At 36.6% G+C, this 26243-nt stretch overlaps 1 protein-coding gene across 4 annotated transcripts; it reads left to right on the forward strand.

Moving 5' to 3' along the window:
* Positions 1-26243, forward strand: LOC143854824 (polyribonucleotide nucleotidyltransferase). 4 transcript variants are annotated; one of them, XM_077364929.1, is made up of 17 exons: positions 2-455; positions 2382-2537; positions 2642-2812; positions 7216-7341; positions 7426-7587; positions 7862-7981; positions 10097-10234; positions 10338-10500; positions 12199-12324; positions 13654-13784; positions 14787-15006; positions 15120-15203; positions 18738-18817; positions 21880-22023; positions 23382-23922; positions 24001-24122; positions 25562-26243. In XM_077364929.1, exons 1-17 carry the CDS (start codon positions 147-149, stop codon positions 25664-25666), a joined length of 2898 nt encoding a protein of 965 aa, XP_077221044.1. In that variant the 5' UTR covers positions 2-146; the 3' UTR covers positions 25667-26243. The 4 variants fall into 4 exon arrangements, with proteins under 4 accessions (XP_077221043.1, XP_077221044.1, XP_077221045.1 ...); XM_077364930.1 differs by having other exon boundaries at positions 23382-23910; XM_077364931.1 differs by having other exon boundaries at positions 348-455; positions 2349-2537.

Below are 26243 nucleotides of genomic sequence, written 5' to 3' on the forward strand. Positions count from 1 at the left end.
CAAAATATCACGTGTCCCAATCCCCTGAAAATGCTTAAACCCTAAACCCCAAACCGCCATCTAAACCCCTCCTCTTCCTCCCTAGTATTTTTCTTCCAACACTATTTTTCTCCTCCTCCTCCTCCTCCTCTCTCTAGGGTTTCTTCATGTTTGCATTCTCCAGAAAAAGAAGTCCTCTCCTAACATGGCGGAGGCTCGGATACCGCAGATTTTGCAGTGGCCGTCTCGGATTCTTATCATCCTCCGACGAATCGGAGGTCCCTACCCTAGGCCGAAAAGTTCTAGAAACTTTTACAGAGGAGTTTGAGATCGGATCTCGTTTGATTACATTTGAAACAGGGAAGATTGCTAGGTTCGCGAATGGCTCTGTTGTGATGGGAATAGAAGAGACTAAAGTTCTTTCTACAGTTGCTTCATCCAAAGGAGATGGAGTTAGGGATTTCCTTCCCCTCACAGTATGCTTCTACTCTTTCCGTCTTTTTCCTTCTTTGTGGAGAATTTCAGTTTTTTAAGGGTACTGATATTGGCACTACCATGTTTTGATAATTGCACTAACTCGTATCGTCTTCTATTATTTAAACAGTTGTAAAAGGTTATTACAGTTCCCAGAAAGCTCTAAGAGAAAAATAAAGAAGAAAAGACTAGCTGAGTTTGTGCGATTATTAAGCCACAGTAGTGCTAATATCGGTAGCATTTTTTATTTGCGTCTTATGTCCATGTATTTGTTTATGATTTTAGTTTGTTCTCCTTTTGCATACCGTTTGAATCTGTTGTTTTGGATTGGATGGTTACTTATTTTTTTCGGAATTGATGCCGGGACATGTAAGTAGAGCTGAAAAAGGCGGCATTTTTTTATTGCGTTGTTTGTTTATTTAATGTCATTTTTTGGAACAATTGATGCTGGAACATGTGTGCTTTTAATCTTTCCTCCTCTCCCTCCTTTCTGGAGAATTACCGTTTTTTAAGGGTACTGATATTGGCACTAACTCTTATTGTTTTTTATTATTTAAACAGCTATAAAAGGTTATTACAGTTCGCAAAAATCTCCAAGAAACAATTAAAACTCAAAAAACTAGCTGAGTTTGTGCGATTATTAAAAATCATAGTGCCAATATCAGTAGCCTTTTTTTTTTTTTTATAATTTGTTTATGATTTTATTTTATTCTTCTTTTCATTCCATTTGAATTTGTTGTCGTGGTTTAATTGGTTACTTATTTTTTTTGGAATTGATGCCTGGACATGTAGGTAAAGCTGAAAAGGCGGCATTTTTTGTTGCGTTGTTTGTTTATTTAATTTCATTTTTTGGAACAATTAATATAAATATCAAGAATGCGCATTTTATTTTACTATGTTCGAGTAGAGCTGAAAAATGCTGCATTTTTTTTATTGTGTCGTTTGTTTATTTAATTTCATTTTTGGAACAATTAATGGAACTAACAAGAATGTAGTTATTATGTGGTTATGGGTTATGTGTTTTAGGGTTGTGGGTGTTAGTTATTGATGATGTGTACTACCTTTATGCTTGTATTTAAGTAGTTGTATTACAATGGAAATGTAGATAAGTTTACAATCAAGAAAGAAACTTTGTTTAGGAGGGTCATGGTTCGTCTCGAATTGAACCGTTAGGAGGTCTGGTTGCTTCGAATCAAGCTCCCCCTCCCCCCTTTGTCTTTTTCTTTGTTTATTTGTGTTACGGCCAGTTAGGCACGCAACATTTTTTATATGCATTATATGCCAATGTATTTTATTATGATTGTTTTTTATTCTCCTTTTCATTTCCTTTCTTTTTCGTTTAAATTTGTTGTCTTGGATTGGTTAGTTACTTATTTTTTGCGGAATTGATGCCGTCACATGTTAGTAGAGATGGAAAAATCCGCATTTCATGATCGCTTTGTTTGTTTATTTAATTTCATTTTTTGGAACAATTAATGGAACTATCAAGAACGCACCTTTTATTTTACCACTGCAATATGAATTCATTATAGGTCACTTCATTTTTTTTTTTGAATGTTCACTTCATATCAAGAATGCACCTTTTATTATACATCACTTCATATTCTTTTTAGGGATTTATTTTTTGATCATGGACATGGTACACAGTGAAGTTTTCAACCATCTCTATCCCTTCTACCTTGTGTTCTGGGTAAGTGGGTAGGGAGTATTCCTGGTGTTCAATATTTCATATGCATTGTCAGAAATTGTCAGTCCATTGACCAAAATTTAGATTGTAAACGTAGCTATTAACATGCTCGGGATTTCATGCAATGTCTTTTATGTATTCTTGTTAGTTTCTTGATTGACTTTTAATTCTGTATATTCGTGATCATTAGTCTCCCTTGATGAAGTAGGATGCTGTCTGAATGCATTTGGTTTGTCATAAGGTCGATTATCAGGAAAAGCAATACGCCCAAGGTGTAATTCCCACCACATTCATGAGAAGGGAAGGTGCCCCAAAGGAACGTGAGCTTTTATGTGGCCGTTTAATTGATCGACCTATCCGTCCCTTATTTCCTGCTGGCTTTTACCACGAAGTCCAGGTTTTCTTTCTATATTAGCTATCTCTTACAATTTCCTCAAGGTTTTTCTACTGTTGCTTTGATCTCTTATTAGTCGTTCTTGGTCAATATTCCCCTGTTTATAGGTGATGGCAAGCGTTATTTCTTCTGATGGGAAGCAAGATCCAGATGTAATGGCGGCTAATGCCACATCTGCTGCTCTTATGCTATCAGATATCCCCTGGGGTGGCCCCATTGGAGTAATACGTATTGGCAGGATATATGGACAGTTCGTTATCAATCCTACCATGGATGAGGTACTTCTCTTAGTTTATTCATTCTAATTTATTCTGTCAAGAAGAGTTGATCTGTTACCTTTTCTTGTTCAATATTTTCAACTGTCTTTGGTGTCTTTTTTATTATATTATATTATTTATTTATTTTTACACACTGGAAATAGTTTGGCTATTTCAGGGAATTGATGGATTTGGTTTTCTTTTTGCTAATCTCAAAGATGCTTCTGTTAATGGCGAGTCTCTCATTTACATCTTGCTTGTTCAAGGAATCTAGGATGTCTCCTCATTTGTTTCAGATTTCCAGCACCCTTTCATTTTATCGACCATTGAAAAATGCATTACATGGAACATAACAGAGAACATGTCCCTGGACAGGAGAGAATGGAAGAAAATGATCCATGTAGACGAACCCAGCTAGTGGTCAGGATTAGACTTAGTCAATTTAATCAGGGTAGATTCTTTCACGTTCTTCATGAAAATTTTCTAAAGGATTCATTATCCGACCCCAACTAATTTGGGACAAAGGCTTAGTTGAGTTGAGTAGAAAAATGCATTAAATGCATGGAATATGCAAAAGACTGTATTTTGATTCCTTTTTCAAATTTAATTTCCTTTTAATATAAATGAGCATATTTTATTTATAGTAAACTTAAAAGAAATAAAGATGTTATTCTATTTCAAACAAAAGAAAAGAAATAAACTTGTTATTGAAGGAGAAATGTGAAAATTATAGAAGAGCTAATAAAAGAAGCAGCTGTTCCAGAAATAAAGAACAAAGCAAAGGCGTAGCACAAAAAGAGTACGCCTCTTCCTTTTTGCAAGACTATGTTGGTCATAATATTTCCTCTCCTTCAAATCTGAAAGGTAATGATTTCATATACTCGGCAAGGGGACAAATTACATTTCATTCAAGGTGTCAATATCGTTCTGTTTTGGCGGCCGAAACATTTCATTCAGGTCCGAAAAATGGATCAGAAACACCTTCTGTTTCGTTTTGGCCAGAATTTAGTTTTGTTTTGTCCCGTTTCGGCCATTTCGTCCTTGTTTTGTTTTGTTTTTTCTCTTCAAATATGAATGGGTGCGTTTGGATTACAGGAATCATGAACCTGAGGTGGTTGTTCTCTAGTGCAAAAGTCAGCGGCGAAATGTCTTTCCGCGAAATGACAGAAAAATGTAAAACTCTAACCCATTATTTACGACGTGCACATGGATCAACCTCCCCATCAAAAGATGTTCATCAAGGGCGCACAAACAGGGAGAATACTTAAGATAGTAACTCAATCCGTCCTCATCCCTACAACATCATCTCCTCAAACACAACCAATGTCTCAGCCACTTGACATTTTGGCAAAACCCAGAAATCAGGGCATTCCAAGAACCCAAATCTCTAAGTAGCATTTCGTCAAACAGTTCTCGAGCATCACATGTAAACTCAAATCCCATATACAAGTGGACCAAAGAAGCATCCACAAAGAAATACCTCTTTGGCTCTCCATCCATCGTAGCATGCGGCAATCATCAAATTCATCTTGATGAATGTTGGTTTGGAAGATGAAAAGCACATAATAAATGGCAGAACTCCTATTTTCATTGACGGCGGTTTTCATTTTGGTTCTTGGAAGAGACGCGCGAGAATATTTGACATAGTTGTTCTCTTTGATTCTGTGAATCAGAATACCACCTCCTTAGGTGGGAAAGGAACAATGCCCTAAAATCCCGTTTTATTTCCGCTAGGGGTTTAATTCCAACGGCTGTTTCTTTTGGTAAAACAAACCAAACACGGTAATAGGGTGAATGGGATTCAGATGCCGTTTCTAATTCCCGATTACGGAAATCCAAACACGCCCTATAAGCCCATGGCCATCTAAAATCCTTTTAATTTTCTTTCTTTTATTTATGTATTGCAATTAGTTTAATGTTTTAGGTAATAAAATGTGTTTTTTGTTAAATATGATTCATAAACTGGTTTCTTATATATTTTAACCATTTTTTCATTTTTTGGATTTTTTAAATTAGAGCCAAATTGATGGAGTAAAATGAGGTAGGGGTAGGGGTAGACCGAAAACAACTTGGGTAGAAACATTGAGGAAAGACTTGATAGCTAGGAACATAACAGAGAACATGACCTTGGATAGGATAGAATGGAAGAAAATGATCCACGTAGAAGAACCCAACTACAACCATGATTAGAGCCGGGTAGATTCCTTTTACCTTCTTCATGAATTTTTTTCTAAAGGATTCATTTAGCCGACCCCAACTAGTTTGAGACAAAGGCTTTGTTGAGTTGAGTTGAATTTAAAAAAAAATTAACTATTAAAAAATTCATCCAGTAGTTTTCAGGAGTGAAATGCCGAAACACTGAAATCTTTTGTTCCACTGGCCAAAACGAAGCATATAACGAAATGGAATCGACAGCTTTGCATGACATTCAATCCTGAATTTCTATTAAACCAAATAATGACATTCCTTGAATGCATTTCAATCCGAGCTCTAATCGGAAGTTAGTCATGAGGAAAGGCCAACCATATGTATTCTAAGCTTCTAACGGAAAAATCTACACATCAAAATTTAGAATAAATTAATATTTTGCTATTCTTCATCTTTTATCTAATCATGGGCTGAGACATAAAGAGACATAGTTGAGTAGGGTGAGATTTGTGTCAGTTCTGAGCAAGTGGTGCCCCGTTCCCTGGGTGGGAATCACCGGCCCTGGTCAGCTGAAGCTTAGCTGTCTTTAACGAGGCAGAGGTTAGAGTAGGTTCTGAGTGGGCTTTTTCAGGTCCCATTGGGATCACTGGCTCTAACGAGGCAGAGGTTGGAGTAGTTCTGCAAGGCATCAGGATTCTTGAGAGCTGTCTCATGGATTGAGAGATTGTGGTGAGAGTCCCTTAACGTTAGAAGGTTGCTCAAAGGGACCCATGCCTTGCCTTGGAGATTTGGTGAATGCTTTGATGAGAATTAAGATCGAGTGGCTCGCTCATTCATTTTTTTCAGCATGTAAGAAGATCGACAAATAGTGATGCTGATAGGCTAGCTAGGGCGGGGGTATCTAAGGAGAGGTTATAGATATTTTATTTTTTCCTCTTTGAGGTGTTGTATTATAGTTTGTATTTTTATTTCTTTTCCTTGAACTGATCATCTTGGTCGCGGGGCCTTCTGCCTTTTTTTTCCCCTTAATATAATCCTTTGCCATTCAACTCAACTCAACACAACAAAGCCGTCCCAAACTAGTCGGCGTCGGCTAAATGAATCCTTTAGAAAAATTTCATGAAGAATGTGAAAGGAATCTATCCGGCTCTAATCCTGGCTCTAGTTGGGTTCTTCTATGTGGATCATTTTCTTCCATTCTATCCTATCCAAGGTCATGTTCTCTGTTATGTTCCTAGCTATCAAGTCTTTCCTCACTGTTTCTACCCAAGTTGTTTTCGGTCTGCCCCTACCTCTTTTTACTCCATCAATTTGGCACGAGTCGCCTCTTCTCACCGGAGCATCCAAAGGCCTACGTTGGATATGTCCAAACCATCTTAAGCGGTGCTCTCTCATCTTCTCCTTTGCCATTCAAAATAAATAAATAAATAAATAAATAATGGCATTCCCAAAATATCTTTATCAACGACTAATTTCAGTGATATTATACCCCTTAGTTCGGTCCTGTTATTGTTGGTTGACTAATATTTTCACCAAAGCAATAGCCTTCATTAAATTTTTTATTTTCTTTGTTCCAAGCTGGGCATGAATGTCATTTATTTATCGGCTTGAGGAGTAGTGTTAAGAGTACTTTATGCATGAAATGGCCATCACTTAAGTGACTAACACTTATATTTATGTTTATATAGGATGGGGCCCGTCATTATTAGAGGACTAATGGCATACTTGTAATTAGAGTATTTCATATTAAATATGAATAGGGATGAATGTCGTGGGTTGGAATTCAACCCTAACACATTCTTTCATCTCTTCTTTACTGTTCTTTTCTTTATCTTTCTCTTCTTCTTCACTTTTTTGTTTTCTTTTTTCTTTTTTTTTACTTTAGACTTGTAACATCTTTCTTTTTAGACTAGTTAATCTGAAATTTTTGAAAGCTTTCTTTTCATGGTAAGTAGATTGATATTACTTTGAAATGAACTATGACCTTTCTCTGCCTGTTAAAAGATGATGCGTTTGGTTTGCAATGTAGCTCAACTATTTTCTTTTATCATATTTTTGTCATTTAAACCTTATACTCTTTCACATGCAAGTGCTGTGAACTGAAGGTGACATGAATATGGGCTAAACCTCCTTTAAACTATTTGTGAGATTGTCCTAGTTATCCATAAAAGCCTTGCACATACAAATGCACAACCCTTCATGTGCCCGTGTTAAATATTTTACCCTCTTGTTTGTTTTTTCAACCATTGCTTACTGTTTGATGGGATGTAATGCAGCTTAGCTTAAGCGACCTCAACTTGGTATATGCTTGCACACGGGATAAAACTTTAATGATAGATGTACAAGCCCGCGAGATCTCAGAAAGAGATCTAGAAGCCGGGTTAAGGCTAGCACATCCTGAGGTGGGTCATAGTGAATCTTTGGTCCCTTCTTTCTACATGTGCACTAAGGAGTTTACTAAGAGGGTCATGATTTTTATTACACAGGCTGTGAAATTTATTGAACCTCAAATCAGACTCGCAGCAAAAGCCGGCAAAGCGAAGAAGGAATATAAATTATCCTTGGTTACGGACAGTACACAAGAGAAAATCAGGAGCTTGGCAGAATCACCTATAGAGACTGTTTTTACAGATCCGACGTATGGCAAGGTGCCCATTTACATTTTAATTATCCTTTTTCCTGACTATTTAGGTTTAAATTTTACATGAGATATTCCTTCTCTATTACTATGTCAGCAGTAATTGCCTTAAAACAAGTGTGGTATTGTCAAGCATCATATCTGTCATAATATACAAAAACAAACTTCTACTTGCACCATTTTATACTGTTCTTTGCGTGTTATAATTGTTAGATGTGTTTTTTTTTATAGTTTACCCATCGATTTTTATTATTTCGTTGGTGTAATATATTTTGTATTCTCAGTTTGAACGTGGAGAAGCCTTGGATAGAATTACCAAAGATGTTAAAAAGGTACTTGAAGAAGAATGTGATGAGGAAAGCTTAAAAGTTCTGCCTAAGGTAGTGGACAATGTCAGGAAAAAGGTGAGCAGTTCTACTATAACTTTAAATGTATTGCTTGTGGTTTAACTTTATGTTTCCATTTTCTTGCCAAAATTGAACCATTCTTATGTTCAGATCATTCAAGCAATTTTAAACTTTGCTTATAGTTCTTTCTTGGAATTTTTTTTATAGTCATACCATATCTAAGTCATACTATATCAAAAGTGGTGCATGAGACATAAAATGACTGCTAGCGGAAGAGAGAAGAGATAGCCAATGACAGTCTAGCTGAATCAGTAACTACGAAGAAAAAAAATTTAAAGCATAGATAAATAATTTGGTAATAATTTCATATGGTTAATCATTAAAAAAAAATTCATATGGTTACTGGCATCTAAATATTTTGTACCACGATATCTCTATAGATAGACAATACATTCAGATTGGGCAAGGGCCTGGAAGTGGCTGTCTTGCTTATATCTTCTAAATGTTTGGGACTATGGCAGCGAGTATCCCCGTCTCTGTCAATTATTCATGTGAGACGGGGCACCAATGCTTGTGGCTAGTGTGCCCGTCTCGTCATAAGGTGAGAGACATATTTTTACTTTTTCGGTGTATGACAAGCTGTGGACATGAACCCAGAACAAACATTATGCCAAAATGGAAAACACTTAACTACCCAAACCATTGTTGCTAGGTCGAGAAACGAATTTGGGAGGCGAAACATGAAATGGAAATGGGAAACATGTGGAAAAAATAAAGAGGAAATGAGAAATGGGGAAGTAACAAAAAGTGCATCACGCATATGAAACGTGTTGAGAAATGCCTTTAGAAACACATTAGATATGTCTGGGAAACGCAAGAGAAACATGAGAGATGAGTACTCATTCTAACTAATTGTGTCATACCTTATCTTGCAGGTTTGATCCCAGTTAAACCTAACTAAAAGCAAATAAATAAATAATTATTTAACAACTTAAAATGTCTATATGGCCCTCGAAACTCAAATAGAAAAAAAGCATGAAAAGTCGAAAAAGTCCAAATACAAGGAAAATAATAAAACAATTTCTGCTTGTGCTGAAAACCACTTCTCTACTTAGTATTAATATTTAAGATAACTCTTTGTAAAATACTCTATGTAAACTTGTAGAAGCTGTTAGAAGAGATTGAGAAAGGAGAAAAAGTGAGTTGAAGTTAGACTCCCCCTCACTAAGTATTTATATAATGAGAAACTATGTACAATGACAAGAATGCCCATAGGCTTATTCTAACAGAAGCATTATAAAATGTAAAGACTTCCTCAAATTTAATGTGTTGTGTCTGTTTGGGATGAGAACTCTTATACTTTTTAACTTTTAAGACTTGGAACAATTATTGTTTCTAAATGGGTAGGTAGCAAACTACACGGTGCATGTGAGTCCAAAAGGTTGCCATGTATGGAGATGTTAGAAATGCTTCATTAATGAGATACTGCCAGAATTCCAAATGGATGAAGCCTCAACTGGGAAACAAAATTCCCAACAAAGGTAATTCGTAAAATTAAAAGAAAACCAACTAGAACAGTACTGAATCACTGATACATTTCATCCAACTAGAGGAAAAAGCTCAGCAAACAATAAGGCATTATAACTTGAACAAAAGCTTACCCAGTCTGTTCAGCAAGACGAAACAAATAAGAAAATAAGCAAAATCTCATAAGCTTAAAATTTGTATTTCAATCTCTCTTGCAAACCGTCCATACACCATAGAATAAATGAAACAAGAGATGTGAAGAGCCTTGAGAGAAACAAAGGAACAAATGAAGCCTTCCTTGAGAGAAGAAATCCAGAAACCTTCAGAGGGTAAGAGTCATGGGCGTAAGGCTTCTTGTTCTCCTCATTTCTTCGTTTCCCATGTGTTTCTAGAGTGTTCTGGGACATTTCATGCACATTTCCGAGGCTTCCCACATTTTATGGTGTCATGTTTTTTCCTTTTCAGAAACTCATGTAGACAGAAATGTGTTCCCCACCTCTTCTTAGCGTTTTTTGGTAACATTGACCCAATCATCATATATTTAAGCAATTTTTTTCCTGTATCATCGATTTCTCATTGCTAACAGTTCAAGGTTTTTCTCTCTCTTAAATTAGCATGGACAATTTTATCTTTTTATGCTGTCAGGTTGTTCGTAGAAGGATCATTAAGGAAGGGCTTAGAGTTGATGGGAGACGTCTTGATGAAGTTAGACCTCTACACTGTGAATCTGGTACTTATCCAATATTACATGGGTCATCTATTTTTTCGCGTGGAGATACTCAGGTGCTCATTGGCCTTCTTCTCTGCCTCTGTGCTATTTGAACATGCATGAATTTTTTTTATTCTAGCAAAAGCAGTTACTTTTTTTTAAAAAATCGTGCCATAGGTTCTGTGCACTGTGACACTGGGGGCACCTGGAGATGCTCAGAGGTTGGATTCTCTTGTTGGCCCCCCTACGAAGCGTTTCATGCTTCACTATAGTTTTCCGCCATTCTCTATTAATGAGGTCGGTAAACGAGGAGGCCTAAACAGGCGAGAAGTCGGGCATGGTGAGTTGAACTTTTTTCTTTTGCAATTTTTTTTGAATGGTATTTCTTTTGCAATGCTGTGCTATATTTAAAACTGCTTTACCTTATTTGAGTTGCTACCCAAACATTTCATGCTTCCCCTTGTTTGAGTTGCTTTCTAGAAGATTACAGCTTCACCTGTGTACTTTTTTTTTCTCTTCTTACCTTTAGCTTTTCTCATAGTCACAAATATTTGCCTTAAGAATTTCTTGGGAAGTGTTTATCTCAGGGGATTTAATAACTTATTTAGAAATATATAAAAATATATAGTTTAAGAAGGGAAATGATATCAGCACACCCACATTTTTTATTTACACTGTTCTAGCTTGTCTTTTCTTTAAGTGGCTTGTGAGGGCTTTTTGGGAACTGTAATAACCTTTTGACAGGTCTTTAAGCTATGTGTTATATCCTTTTGATCGAGCGACAACTTCTAAGGCATTCTCAGCTTCCAAAAGAGTGCAAGGGAAACACCATTGGACAGAGAGAAGGTTGCAGAAGTGCTTCTAGATCTCATGGAAGAAGGCAGAATTTAGAACAACACTTTCCATCTCTTGCTTTCATATAAAAAAAGAATTTAGGAGAGGAAAAGACAACATAAGTTAGCGCAAATATCAAAACATGGTTGTGCTGATAACATTTCGCTTTAAGAAAAAATATAAAACAAAAAATATCATAAAATTATCACTATATTTCGTGATTTTTTCACATTAAATGATACAAATGAAAATGTGCCGGATTATTTTGGGGTTTTGTTGTTTTATCAAAATGTCATGATAAAATGGCAATATTTTGATAAATTCATTGTGGCTTTGGCTTTTTTGTAGTGGTCCTGTTTTCCCTAATGTCAATGTTTAGAAATGACATGCCCAACTTTTTATTTTAATTAACAGCCTAAATGATTTTCTATGTTATAATGCTTCTTCAAAATCACTGAAGCACCTAAATGATTTCCTTTGTTATTATGCTTCTTCAAAATCACAGAAGCACCTCTGTAATAACCTTTTGACATTATACAGTTACAAGGTGCAGTTTGCATGATTCATATGCACGACCTGGGTGCAGATATTATTATATAGTAGTATGGTATATTTTATAAAGGGGTGTTAGGGAAATTGTATGGGTTGTTCACAGATCTTACATTTTTCTTGTTACAAGTTCTCAAAAACAGCGGAACTCTTGCCGGATTATTTTGGGGTTTTGTTGTTTTATCAAAATGTCATGATAAAATGGCAATATTTTGATAAATTCATTGTGGCTATGGCTTTTTGTAATGGTCCTGTTTTCCCTAATGTCAATGTTTAGATGTAACATGCCCAACTTTTTATTTTAATTAACAGTCTAAATAATTTTCTATGTTATAATGCTTCTTCAAAATCACTGAAGCACCTAAATGATTTTCTTTGTTCTAATGCTTCTTCAAAATCACAGAAGCACCTCTGTAATAACCTTTTGATGTTAGTGATACAGTTATAGGATGCAGTTTGCATGATTCATATACATGACCTGGGTGCAGATATTATTATATAGTAATATGGTATATTTTATCATGGGGTGTTTGGGAAATTGTATGGGTTGTTCACAGATCTTACATTTTTCTTGTTACATGTTCTGTCAAAAAGAGCGGAACTATCGATCTTTTGTCTCAAAATTGTGATTCTTGGCCTATTCCATTGTTTTTAGGTACTCTCGCAGAGAAAGCGTTACTTGCTGTATTACCTCCAGAAAATGATTTCCCGTATACTGTCCGTGTCAATTCAGAAGTCATGGCTTCTGATGGTTCAACATCGATGGCGACTGTCTGTGGAGGTACCCTAACTAATCTTCTTCCCATAACAGGGTTTTTTTTTTTTTTTTTGAAATGGCCATCCCATAACAGTTACACCTAGAGGCTCAATTTGATTTGTTCAAGCTGTCATTAATCATTACTAGACACTTGTGCCTGGTTGTTTGTAGCCTATATGACACTGAACCAATCATTTTTCAACGGCTGCTCTTTTTCTGATCTATAAATTTGAGAAACTATACACATGCCATTATATGAATATGTATATATATTTGGCTGTTCGTTTTGGTAGACTTTTTTCCATTCTTATGTTCTTTCTAGGGGTGGTTATTCGGTTAAAACCGAACCGAAAAAACCGAAATGTTAAAACCGAATTTATTTTGGTTTCCCAAAATTCGAACCGAAACCGAAACCGAATTTATGAGAAACCGAACCGAAACCGAACCGATTACAAATTCGGTTATTCGGTTATAACCGAATAACCGAATTGTGAGGAATAACAGAATTGTGAGAGGAAAAGAGGGAAAAAAGTTAAATTTTGGCTTGGATCGGAGGGCTAGGATCATCCGATCAAAATGATTTTTTGAGCACAACCTAATTAAGTTGTGATCAGTCAAATGGACGGTTTTGATCATCCCACGGAGTGCACATAAAGCAATTTTTTTTGGAAAAAAAATGGTTTCATCCATTATTTCGGTTAACCAATTTTTTTTTAGATAACTGAAACCGAAACTGAATAACCGAATTTCCAAAAAAACTAACCGAAACCGAACCGAAATGGAAAAAAACCAAACCGAACCGACCAAATCGGTTCGGTTCGGTTCAGTTTTAACCGAATAATGCTCACCCCTAGTTCTTTCTGATGAGCTACCTTTGCACAAGGTAGTTAAAAGAAAGGTGAGACTTGAAGGTGCTTTGGCTTGCAACTTGTGGAGGTGTAAGCATCATGACTGGACCAATAATAGAATAAGAACATACTTTGAAAGGGATTTGCCGGCGTCCATCACGGAAGGCATTTCGCGGATGGGCTGTTGCATGTGAGAGCAGCCACACAGGCTCACTTTTCAGCAGATTTTGTCTTCGTTCATGAGGTGGCTGCTCTCACATGCAACAGCCCATCTGCAAAATGCCTTTTGCGATGGTCGCCAGCAAATCCCACTTTGAAAAGTGGGAAAAAAGGAAGAAAGTTATGAAGCACATGCAACATGCAAAGTAGACAATTAAAGTAGTTCCATAAATGCATTTACTTCCGATGATGACCAATAGCTTTGCTTATAGCCGTGCCTTCAATGATTTTCCTTTTGCTGATACTGATATATTTTTGTTTGACATATTTTACAATTTCTTTGTAGGGAGTATGGCTTTGATGGATGCCGGTATTCCCTTAAGGGAGCACGTTGCAGGTGTCTCAGTGGGACTTGTTAGCGAAGTTGATCCAGATTCTGGGATTATTAAGGATTACCAAATACTGACTGATATTTTGGTAAGAACTCTCCATGGGCCACTTCAGTTATTAGGTGACTTTCTTTTAGAAAGGTCGTTTAATTCAATTTGTTCTGTTGTTATTCTGAAAATAGTTAAGCAGGCCAACATTTTAAAACTGCTAAAAACCTACTATTTCTGGTTCTGGATTCAGGTAAAGTGATTAGGAAGTTTGTATGCCCAAGCAAATTTTTAACATTTTATATAGCATATTTGGTTTCAATTTAATATTAATTATTATTATAAATTTTTTGGGTGGGAACTTGCACAGAAACTGTTTCATGCAGACAATTTTTACTTTCAAAATTTCCATTGATTTTGATTGATCTCTTCTGATTCTTACCCGCACAAAAAGGTCTTCAAACGAAGCTGAACTATGTGCTTGTGAAAAAGTCCCAACTTGTAGGGAATATGTATCCCAAAAGCATATTCAGACCCCATCGCAGTGAACCAGATGATGATAACAAGCATATACAGAACATAATTGTAGAAATAATTGCTTTAAGAATAAGGTGGTAAAGCACTGGTACTCTTTTCCTATTCTACGATCTAGACACGCTCTGCCATTACTATCCACATTATGCATTACTCTATTGTCCTTGCTTTGGGGTGGAAACTCAATGGATTTTATTACTTGTCTGTAAAGAATAGAGACTCCAACCAATTCTTGGGGCGTTCCTATCACGATATTTTCACGATTTTTCTAATATATTTTTAAAAGTATTATTTTTATATGTTTTTAAATAATTTTATTGTTATCGTTTTTTTTTTTTGCGATACAAATCCGAAAAAAAAACCTTAATATATCCTGAGATTTTTCCCTGCTGAGAAATTCCCTAAAATGATATTTGTGACTTAGGCTAGGCTAACTGCATCTCACAATTTTAATCTTCCAAAGCATGCCTTCACTATTCATTATAATTATCTTCTTTGTGAGTTTATATATGACAATTTATTGTATAATGACACCATTAAAAAAATTATTGTATAATGAATACTGTAGGGCCTGGAAGATCATTTGGGGGACATGGACTTCAAAATTGCTGGCACACGGAAAGGAGTAACTGCAATTCAGTTGGATATAAAACCTGCTGGAATTCCTTTAGATATCATTTGTGAATCCTTGGAGCCTGCTTTAAAAGGTCGCCTGCAAATCCTTGAGCGCATGGAGCAAGAGATAAATGCCCCACGTACCCAAGACGATAGGAACGCCCCAAGAATAAGTTGAAAACTTCTCCATTTTCAGTCTTTGTTTTTCTTATCGACGTACTTTAGCTATTATTCTTATTTTATTTTGTCACTAAGATGTATTTTGGTAATTTGTGATCTGTTCCAGCTACCTTGAAATTCAGTAATGATTCCCTTCGGCGTTTGATGGGGCCTCAGGGTTCTCTAAGGAAAAAAATTGAACAAGAAACAGGTGTGCTTTGAAACTCAGCATGTTTACTGTTTTATCTAATCTAAATATTTCCTAGGCGACCATAGTAGCCATTTCGATAAACTATTCTAGGTCTGAGCATTTTTACAAGACTGAGATGGTCGATACAGATCATAAGAGAAAGTAAAATAAAAGGAAAGCGAAATACAATCACCCTCCCGTTAGGGAAGGGATAGGCACATAGAAGATAGGTCCGAGCATTCCGCCCTTTTGCTTTGATGAAATTTCTTGTTTTTTCCTTTGAGAAATAGCAGAAATTCATTGATCGCGGCAAAGGATACAAGGAGCCAAGGTGACCTATGAAACAACAAAGAAACAAAAACAATGTGAACAAAGAAATTCTGCTATTGGGGAAGGGGACACGTTAAATGAGAAAGTTATTAGGTGGACTTTGAGAAAGTTATTGTGGAAGGGGACTCGTTAAATGTCGTTAGGTGGCTTAGGGGTTCACATCTTTTCCCTTGATGATTTGCCAACCTTTTTTGAAGAAATTCTAGACATGGTAGGGGTAGTTCTGCCGTCTTTCTCTCATGTCAGGTGGTCGGCCAATGGTATAATCGATAGCTTAGCGAGGGGATGGTGTATCGAGGGAGGCCTTGGAGTTATTTGATTTTCTGCCGCCTTGATGTTCTTGCATGTGTCCCTTGTTTTATTTGTGTATTTTTCTTCCTTTTCTTATTATATTTGTACTTGACCATCGCGGTCTTCTTTGGTTATCAATGAAATCTTCTACCATTCCAAAAAAAATAAAATGTGAACAGGCGGTGTGGTTTTAAATTTCCACCGAAATTGACATGAAACAACCGGAATGTTTCTGTTTCCATCCCCGTCGCAACCCAAACCGAAACCACCGAAATTCGTAAACCAAAATCGTAAGTGTAATAGTGGTATACTATATCAATATGCATAGTTGTCAAACTCGTTTGACTCGTATGAGTCGAGTCTAGTCGGATGTTTTTCGAGACGACTCGGAAGGGTGATCACTGGTGTTAGAAACTCGTACGAGTCGTGTGGTGACTCGTACGAGTCGGAGCGAGTTGATTCGAAATCTTAGGACTCATACGAGTCACAGAGTTCACATGTAAAGTCATTTAAGTAAATGTCTATTATTTTTATTATCCATTTATTTAAGATTTACATATAAATAAAAGAATACCCCCCATTTGAATCTATTAAAAATAGTTTCGAGACCAAAATCTAAAAGGATAAAAAGTCAACTTTCCAGTTCTTTTACAAAATTCGAAAGAAACGTGTCGGGTCAAAATCCTAACTTCCAAACAATGGAGTATTTTTCCAATTTTAAAAATTCATAAATTCTATCACGTCCAAACATTATTAAATCCCAAAAGTCCGGTAAAAAAATGTCATAATTTGGTCTCTAAAATTTTTTCATCTTGCCAGTCAACACACTGGTCAACAAAGGCATTTCAGCTGATAGTGATTTTCCTTTAAGTAAATGTTGGATCTTTTACTATTTGGTTCATTTAATTTTTTCTTATATTTTCTAGCAATTTCTGATTTTTTCATATTTTTAACTATTGACAAATATTTCCCTCGTCGTAGCGGGACGAAAAGTGTCAAACGAAATCCGACCGTACTTAGGTGTATGCTCACTCATGCAACAGATTTTGTCTTATTCATGATGGTCTCTTGCAAATCCCTTTATAAACTTCAAGTCTAAGCATGTAAAATCCACAATTTTATAAAGGGAAATGATATCAGCACATGGATCAATAATTGCGCAGACTCATCTTGCCTTTTCTGTTTTAATTTATTGTGAGAACTTTTTCGAAATTGTAATAACCTTTTGATACCTCTTTAAAAGCTAAACGACAAGCTGCCTTAGTGAAAATAACAAAACTCGGTTGTGCTGATATCATTTCTCTTTTACAAATTACAAATTTACAAGGGAAATGTTATCAGCACAACCATATTTTGATATTTGCACAAACCCGGCTGTCTTTTCTTCTTTAATTGGCTCCTGAGAGCTTTTTGGGAAATGTAATAACCTTTTCACAGCTCTTTTATGTGCTTCATGCCTTCATCTTTTGATATATAATATAATTATAATTTTTCAACTAAATTTCTGTTCCTGTCAAAAACTCTTACTAGACGAGTTGAGTCGAGTCACGAGTCAGAAAATTAATAAATTGAGTCACAAATCGGATCACGGGTTGACAACTATGTCAATATGTATTACATAATTATATTTATATTAATTGCATGTGAACTATGGTGCATTTATTATTTATAAATATTTATATGAATTGCATGTGAGATCCGAAATGAAATGTTTTTGTTTCCATGGCGACCGAAACTGAAATTTAAAACCTCGATATGCGGTAAGGTAGGGTTAATTCATGGTTTTTAAGAAGAAAATCAGACCAAGATACTTATGAATCTTGGTTGTGATATTGTGATAAAGTAAAAGAAAGAGAAATGGTCTTGCAAAATACCACCCAGGATGTGGAATAGATGGAGAAGAGTAATAAGGAGAAGAAAAATAGAAAGAAGAAAGGTTCTACTCTACACTTTTTTAACAAAAAGTTTTCCAATATTGTTATTTGGTACCTTTTGGGGGGAAGAGAAATAAGAGAATGGTGGGAAGATCAAATCTATTTGTTTAATTAGTAATTTAGATCATTGTTTCCATTATTTGGGACAAAGGCTTAGTTGAGTTGAGTTGAGTTGAGTTGAGTTGAGTTGAGAGTTGTGTTCATTATTAGATGGCAGCCACTGACGAATTTTATTTTGGGGTTTTTTTTGGCATTGGGAGTTTTAAGAAATTGGTAGTTGGTGCCAATAAATAGAATGTCAGCTGTGAGAGTAGAACATATTTGAATTCCCCCCTCCTCTAACATCATTTAGCTCAACATTGATGGTAGTTCTTGTGGGAATTCTAGTCTAGCGAGTGTGGGTGGTGTCTTTAGAGATTGTCTTTGGGGAGATTATCATGGCCTATTCCAGCCCAATCAGGAGAATGAATTCTAACAACTTGATTTAAGAGCTTTTGTTACAGGGTTATGTATTTTCAAGTACGAACTGTTTGTCACATTAAGGGGCATTTAAGCAAATCTAATAGCATTGGCTAAAGGCTTGTCACCAGGTCAAAGACAATAGCATTTTTATTGAAGTGTGGGATCTTTCTCGGTTTAGATCAATTAATGATATCGCATAGATAGGTCTGGACTCTGGATGCATCATTGTAAACGCAATCCCATTGAAAAACTTTTTGGGTGCTATTTGATTATATTTTGTTGGTATTTTGAGACACTGTATGCAATTTGTCCTTTGTTCTTCAATTAGTAGAGTTTCCTTTGTTATCACTCAATTATGGTTGATTAGAGTTTGATTGTTCAAATATGTGTGCTTAATTTAGAATTGATATCAACGTGCAATCATTATGTTATTGTCTTGTGCATTTTGAGACTGCAATTTGTCCTTTGTTCTTCAATTAGTAAAGTTTCCTTTTTATCGTTCAATTATGGTTGATTGCATTATTTTTTTATAATCTAGGTGCTCGAATTGCTGTAAGTGATGGGGCACTTACTATAGTTGCTAAGAATCAAACAGTTATGGAAAAAGCACAAGAAAAGGTATAATCTTTTAAACCTATTGGGCTATTTGATTAATTTGTAGATTAAAATTAGCTGCCTCCCTGGGTTAGCATATCCTGTTGAAGCTAGTTTATATTTTTAGTGTGTTTAAAATCACCAGAATAAATTATTCATGTTCTTCCAAAGGAATGGAATTATTCTTCCAAAAATTCCATGATGCTAGGAAAAAGGGAAAAATCATGGTCATGGTAATTGTTGTAATGATGTTGTCTGCCTACCGAAACCACATGAAATACCACTTATGAAAGTTGAAGTCCAAATTCCATTGACAAATTAGCCATTATTTATAGAATGTCGAATTTGTTGCAAACGGGTCTTAGTTTTTTTGTTATGGTATGAATGTGTCAAATGGAATAGACTATTTTCGAATGTGGTTATTAAGAACCTTTATTTTGCCTAAATAATAAAAAAAGAACCTTTATTTTGCCTGGGCCCATTGATGGGTTGATGTTCCATGTGACAAAGTTGCATTTTGAATGGTTGACTATTGGATTAAATTAAATTAAACAGTTTTATGTGCGATTTCAATAAAAAATTTGAATTCTGATGAAATTAAAATGATACAAGAGAAGAAGAATGTGTTTTTGAGTCATAGTTCTAACATAAGTAGCATAAATTATTATGCTGCCCTGAACAAGAAAATAAAATATATAATACTTTTTTCAAGTCGCATAAATTATTATGCTGCCCTTAACAAGAAAATAAAATATGTAATACTTTTTTCAATGCAACATCATCATCCCCCCCCCCCCCCCCCCCCCCCCCCCCCCCATATCTCTCTGTCCTCCCAATGGTGCATGCCCAGTTTGCTTACGAGCAACACCATTCTGCTTCCTCCCTTCCTTTAATAAACATACTAGTGATACCTCTCCTTGCCACCTTCTTCTTAGATAGTGGCAATTCACCTCAATGCGTTTTTGTCTTTTCATACAACACCAAATTGTTTGCAATGTTAATTTTCATTGATTTTTTATTTGACATTAGGAGTTTGTATCTCCTTCCTTATCACCTTCTCCTGAAATACTTGTAATTCACCTCATTGTGTTTATTCTTTTCATAAAACACCAAATTGTTTGCAATTTTAATTTTCACTTGATTGTCATGAAACAACTTCATTGGGTAATCTCCTCCATTAGTTTCTTCAGCTACATCATTTCGCCAGTTGTGCTCAGCCTGGCCTTGTACTCACGCCTCAACCCTTGGCCTTGTTACCATGAAACACTTCTTACTCCAAGTTATGAAACTCCTCCCTCCTACAGAATTACTGCACTTGGAAGTAGAATGTCAATTAACTAGGCATCCCACGCATCAAATAGCTAGGCATCCCACCCAATCAACATTAGAAAAGGGAAAAGTCTGAATTGTCTCTGAAGGAGGTATGGAATCCCATGTTTAGGGCACATCTTACGATATCTCGAAATCTATGAACATCTTCAAGATGAGAGGTTTGTGCCAAGTTGATAAACTGTTTATCCATCTTAATTGCATAAAAAAGCTCTTGTGATAGATGTTTCAATTTTCCCACCAATTTCCGTTGCAGCCTTGAGTCTTACTAATAGAGTTTTGTCAATTTTTGAGCCAATAGCCCTTAACCCCCCCCCTTTTTTTGTTTCCTTTAGGCGTTCCTATTTGTATATATGCTGTGAGATAAATATTCCTTTCTTGGTAGCCACCCTTATTCCAAGGTCTTGTTGGCTCAAAAATGTTGACCTCAAGGGTCCATGGTCTTTTATATGTCAAAGGCCTTATTCAAGTTCAAATGTTGTTTTTCCTCTACCATGGGTTTAAGGTTGTCTCCTGGTAAAACAATGCCACCCACATAAACAAGTTGGACTATGATCTTTGCTTCCCTTGTAAACAAGGAGAAATATGAGTTACTCCTTTGAAATGCTATCTCCATTGTAGCATTGCAGAAATTCTCGTACCATGCTGTAGAAAATGTTTACAAACATTTCCTTCCTTTCCTTGAAGCTTAGTGGTGTAGCCATGTGTAGACAACCCATTTTGTCTGGACCAGACTAATGATAGGTAGTCGCAATGATGATTCCTATGATGAGTCTTGTAGCTTCTCTGGTCTCTCTCTCAATATTTCTCTCAATGTCTCTTTAGGTTTACAAAACTACTGAAAACCAATAACCCCGGCAACCAATTCCGCATTCAAGACCACCAGACTCACCAAAACCTTTCGACGAGTCCTGGGTTGGTCAAACCGAGATCCGACCCCTTAGCCCATTATCACATGGCACCCTGCCTCTTACGGCAACCCCGGATCCCAAGATCCAACCCCCAAACTAAGAAAAACTCCACCGAAAACCACTTTCGGCTACCAAAAACCATAGTCGGGAGCTGGGAATTGCAATCGGTAACCCAAAATCACTTGCAGAACCCAAAACCCCTGAACCGGAGACCTGAAACCCAAAACCGGGACTCGAAAACACTTTTCGGGTGCCCTGGACCCACCCCTGCGATTTTGAAATTGCAGGACACGATTTTGAAATCGCAGGGGTCCCCCAAAACAAATCATCCAAGGGTTCATTCATTTTTATGGCACCTTTTTCAAATTGAGATTTTTATTTGGGAGCAAGGCATGATCATGTGGCCATTTCTTAACCACCATTGGCATCATATTGCTAATAGAAGGTATTATTGGTTATTTGCTTTGCTAATAGAAGGTAGTATTGTCTATTTGCTATGTTCTGCTTTGGCATATCCTCTGATTCTGTATTTGGTTTGTAAAGGCATGCTAATTTCTAATACGATACAATGAATCTTAGTTTCCATTGCATATATGGTTACGACAGGTGCATGTAGTTATTGCTCTGAATCTCATGGTCGTGGTGGTGGCGTTTTTTTTTTGGGGGGGGAGGGGGTGATGTCCTCCTTCAAATGGTGCAAGTGTGCAACTATTGTGTTTTAGAGAAGTTATCATGCTTCATTGAAGTGCTTATGCTTGCTATATGATTGTTGCTTACCACAATATCAATTCCGAGGTTTTCTTCTGACCATGGAAGGGAAATGCTAATGAAATTTTTATTCTACAGGTTGATTTTATCATTGGCCGTGAGCTTGAGATTGGTGGTATTTATAAAGGTGTTATAGCCTCAATCAAAGAGTATGGCGCTTTTGTTGAATTTAATGGTGGTCAACAAGGGCTTTTACATATTTCTGAGTTGTCTCACGAACAGGCATGTAAAACTATTAGATGCTTTATGTTTGTTAACTTTGTTTGACATCTACTTTTTATTTCCATTTAGATGGTTTGGCCGTCATTCATTGAATGTGTTTGAACACTGTTCAGTTATCTTGTATTACCCACTTTTTCAAGCTGCTTGTTATGTTATTGATATCTTTTGGTTTCATTTTCAGCTTACAATCACTTAAACAGTTAAATTCCACAATTATTTCAAGTGATGTGATTGCTTTATGTGGCTTCTAGCTGCAAGCCTGCAACAACAATGTAGTTTTTAAGAGGCCAAAATTTTCATGTGATTAAATCTTAAGTAATTCACTGTTGGAAAGTATTAAACCTAAATCAAATAGATTTACGTGTGGCCAGTGTTTAAAAAACGCTGATGCGATGCGGAACCGGTGGAAGAAAATCCTAGTCGACTCGGCACAACGCGGTCGAGTACTCAGTTGATGTGGTTGAGTACTCGGCTGACACTGTCATAATTTGGGAGAGTCAAGAGAGTTTTTAACTTTTTATTGTCTCTGTAGGGCAAAACGCGGAACACAGACAAGGTAAAAGGGAGTCAACTCGGGGGTGTCCACGATGACACGGGGGAGTTTTAAAACTATGGGTTATCAACCAAACATGTTTCTATTTCATGGCCGAAACGCATGCCAAAACTGAATTCTAAAACCATGAATAAAGCTTCTTGTAAAAGCTAATAATTGCCTCCTCAATATTCCTTTGCTCTTCCACTTGCGACCTGCCACTGCTATACCCTTAAATAAGATATGCTGTTATGATCTCATTGTCAGCTCAATGAACACACACACACACACACACTCTCTCTCTCTCTCTCTCTCTCTCTCTCTCTCTCTCTCTCTCTCCAAGATTCTTACGGTGATTACGTGTACGATAGAATTTTTTTTTTGAGTCATAATTTTGCAATATTCTGCATATTATGCTATTTTTCAATAACTTTCAGCAATTCTAAATATTTGTCCATGATGTTTTTTCGAAGGGTGCATGTCAAAAACATGATGTATGTATGGCACATTTTTTCTCCACATGTGGATTTGCAGCATTCTATATATGTTTTTGCCTGTTACTAGCAAAACAAGGACTTTTTCTCATCTACTAGTTGATGTGACATTAATTCATTATATTAACTATGAGTTGTTCATGATTTACCAGATTTCTCTTTGCATTTCTTCATCTTAAAATTGTAATAGATCCCTTGCATTTTGTATATATAAGTTGCCTTTGAATTGATCTATTTGCAAATTTACTGGAAACTGCTTGCAATATTTGGCAATTTTAATAAACATGTTGATCTATATGTCACACATCTTATCTCTGTTGTATTTCTCCCAGGTGTCTCGAGTCACTGATGTGGTATCTGTAGGACAGGAGGTTTCTTTAATGTGCATTGGTCAGGATGTTAGGGGTAATGTTAAGTTATCTCTAAAAGCAACATTACCCCAATCTAAATTTGAAGGAAAAATTTTGTTGGTTGAAGATTCTGATGTACCTCCTGAGAAACAAACACCTAATGTTTGGGCCTCTGTTGGGGACATTTCCAATTGCCAAGAAAACCGAAACCCTATTCCTGAGTCACCCATCAGCAAAGATGACTCTACAAAATATTCACCACCAACAATACTAATTCGGAGTGCTGCCGAATGTGATGCACAAGAAAGTTCCGCTGGTCAGAAATTTTCCCAGAAAAATGGAACAACTATACAATCTGATTCCAAGTCTAGGCCATTCCCAGTTCCTCAGAATGTGGAAGGATGTGATTCACCAATCTCCGATACTGATCTTTCCTTGCGTAAAATGGTTACATGTTCAACACCTCTTGCAGAAAAGCAGAAAGTAAAAGGAGATGAGGCGGCCTGTGGGAGTAAGTGTGAAAGTGAGGAAAGGCACACTGGTACATTATGTACACTGTTGCCGAAATATGCTACTGACGAGCCAAATGGTTTGGGTGCAGGTGACATCGGTGCAAATTTGGTGAGGCTCGGTGACAGATTTACTGCCAAGGTTCACCAGATACGTGCACATGGTCTCGTACTCGAGTTGGGTAATGGAATTCGTGGAATGTATCGGTTTGAGGTATGCTTTTTCTAGGCCATGGTTATTTCTGTATTCTCTATTTGCATTACACTTAATGAGTTATCTATTTTCAATCTTCTTTCTTTCTTTATTCTCTCATCTTCCCTCTTTGTTTACTTCATTAGCTTAGCAAGTACCAATAAACCTCATTTATGCTGCATCATTTTGGTTTGCAAGTGTTTTTATTATTAAGAGACATCTCAAGGTGTCTAGGCAGGAAATAGTGGTAGATTCAAACCCACTTCTTGATATGACAGCTATATTGATGCAGAGTAGGTTGGCTGTGCAAGGTATCCAAAATTTACTGGGTATGATACATTTATCGGGATAAAGAGATTTTATATCATGTAAACCTGTATAGTCCAGTATTTTTCAAATAGTATTGTACGGCTTACACCATAGGATGATCCAAACCGTCCATTTGATGGGCCACAACGTAAATAGGTTGTGCCCAAAAAATCATATCCATAGGATGATCCTAGCCCTCTGATCTATAGAGGTTTCCATAATATGCAGTTCCTCTATAAATCGGAGGGCTAGAATCATCCAATGGACATGATTTTTTGGGGCACAACCCCTTTGCGTTGTGGCCCATCAAATGGAAGGTTTTGATCATCCTATGGTGTAAGCCATACGATGCCTTTTGAAAATACTGGACTATATGGGCTTACACCATGTAAAAACTCCGGGATCGGGATAAAATACGATTTATTGGAAAAACAGCAAGGAGGATATATTTTACTTATAACACTGATGCATCGAGCTGTGGTGGATTCAGCGAGCGGACTCACTTGATTGAAAACGTGAAATAACTTGTATGTGAAGTTTGTACAAACTGCTACTGTAAACATGTAATATATCAAGCAGATTGCAGTCCCCAGTTTTGCAAATCTGGTGTTCTATGTAAGAAACCAAGGTGTAGAGATCGATTGGCACTTGGTAAGGGTGTAAGGGGGCAAAGTGAATATCAGAAACACCTAATTTTTATATGCAATTTTTAGTTGTACAGAGGTACTTTTGTCGATTCTGGCACACATACTACACAGATTTTGATTAGTATTGTATTGAATTAACAGCGAGTTTGAAATCCCATTTCAGAACTCAACACTTACCTAACTCCATTCAAGCCCACATCAGTATTTACATGTTCAATCTACATCTAAAAGTAGTAGGTAGTTACAGAAATTGAGGCATCAAATATTGTGTGATCATTTGTCTGTGTCGGCAATCAGTCTTCACGGATTTAGTGGATTTGCTCTTTTGATCTTGAAAATCAAATTTCTAAGATCCTACTGTTCTGTTTTTTTTTTGGGTGTGTGTGTGTGTGTGTGGCGTGGTCGTGGTGGTGATATGGGGGGGGGGGGGGGGGGGGGGGGGGAGGGATGATTACGATCAGAGTTTCTTGCAGTTTATTCATACTCCTTTGTTCTACCATGCAGGCAAATGGCAGGAGGGATTTTGAGGTCGGCAAAGAGCTAAGGGTTGAGTGTTCAAGCTTCTCCAGTAAGGGAATTCCAGTGATGTCTTTGTTGAAAGATGAGTAATGAGCTTTTACAATCCCATCCTTCAAGTAAAATCACATCACATAGATGGTGATCGGCAGAATTTCGGCTGGAAAAAGGTCATTTTTCAGCGGAGATGGAGCACTATTTAAAATGGCTAATTGGGTCGAAAATAATCTCCTCAAATAATCTCCTCAAATATTTTTCTTTTTCTCGTGCTCACCATAAATGTTATGATAGGTGATGGAGATCACTTTAGATGACAGATTGTGTCCAAGTCCTTCACAGGCTGCCCGCCGGATTTTCTCAAAATTCCATCTTTTAGCCGACGGAATTACAGACATGTTTTTTTGGTTGATCTCTACCAGTTTTGTAGGTTATGTTGCAGTAGAGAGTTCTCTTCAAGTTGTATGGAACTCTGTTTGAAACCGTAGGGCTTTCATCGGGTTGTGGATAGCTTGTATCCATGTTGTATATAATTCACATTTATTTATGAAATTTTGTCTACCTGGTAAGAATAACATGATAATTAATAAAGGAGACTCCTGGGGTGTGGTGGGGTTTTTTTTTGTTTGAGCTTTTGCTCAAATGCCATTTTAGTGTCCCCTTTTCTTTTAAA

This window comes from Tasmannia lanceolata, unplaced genomic scaffold (genome assembly GCF_043159265.1).
Source record: "Tasmannia lanceolata isolate RefF3 unplaced genomic scaffold, GAP_Taslan_0.1 ptg000020l, whole genome shotgun sequence".
Lineage (NCBI taxonomy): Eukaryota > Viridiplantae > Streptophyta > Magnoliopsida > Canellales > Winteraceae > Tasmannia > Tasmannia lanceolata.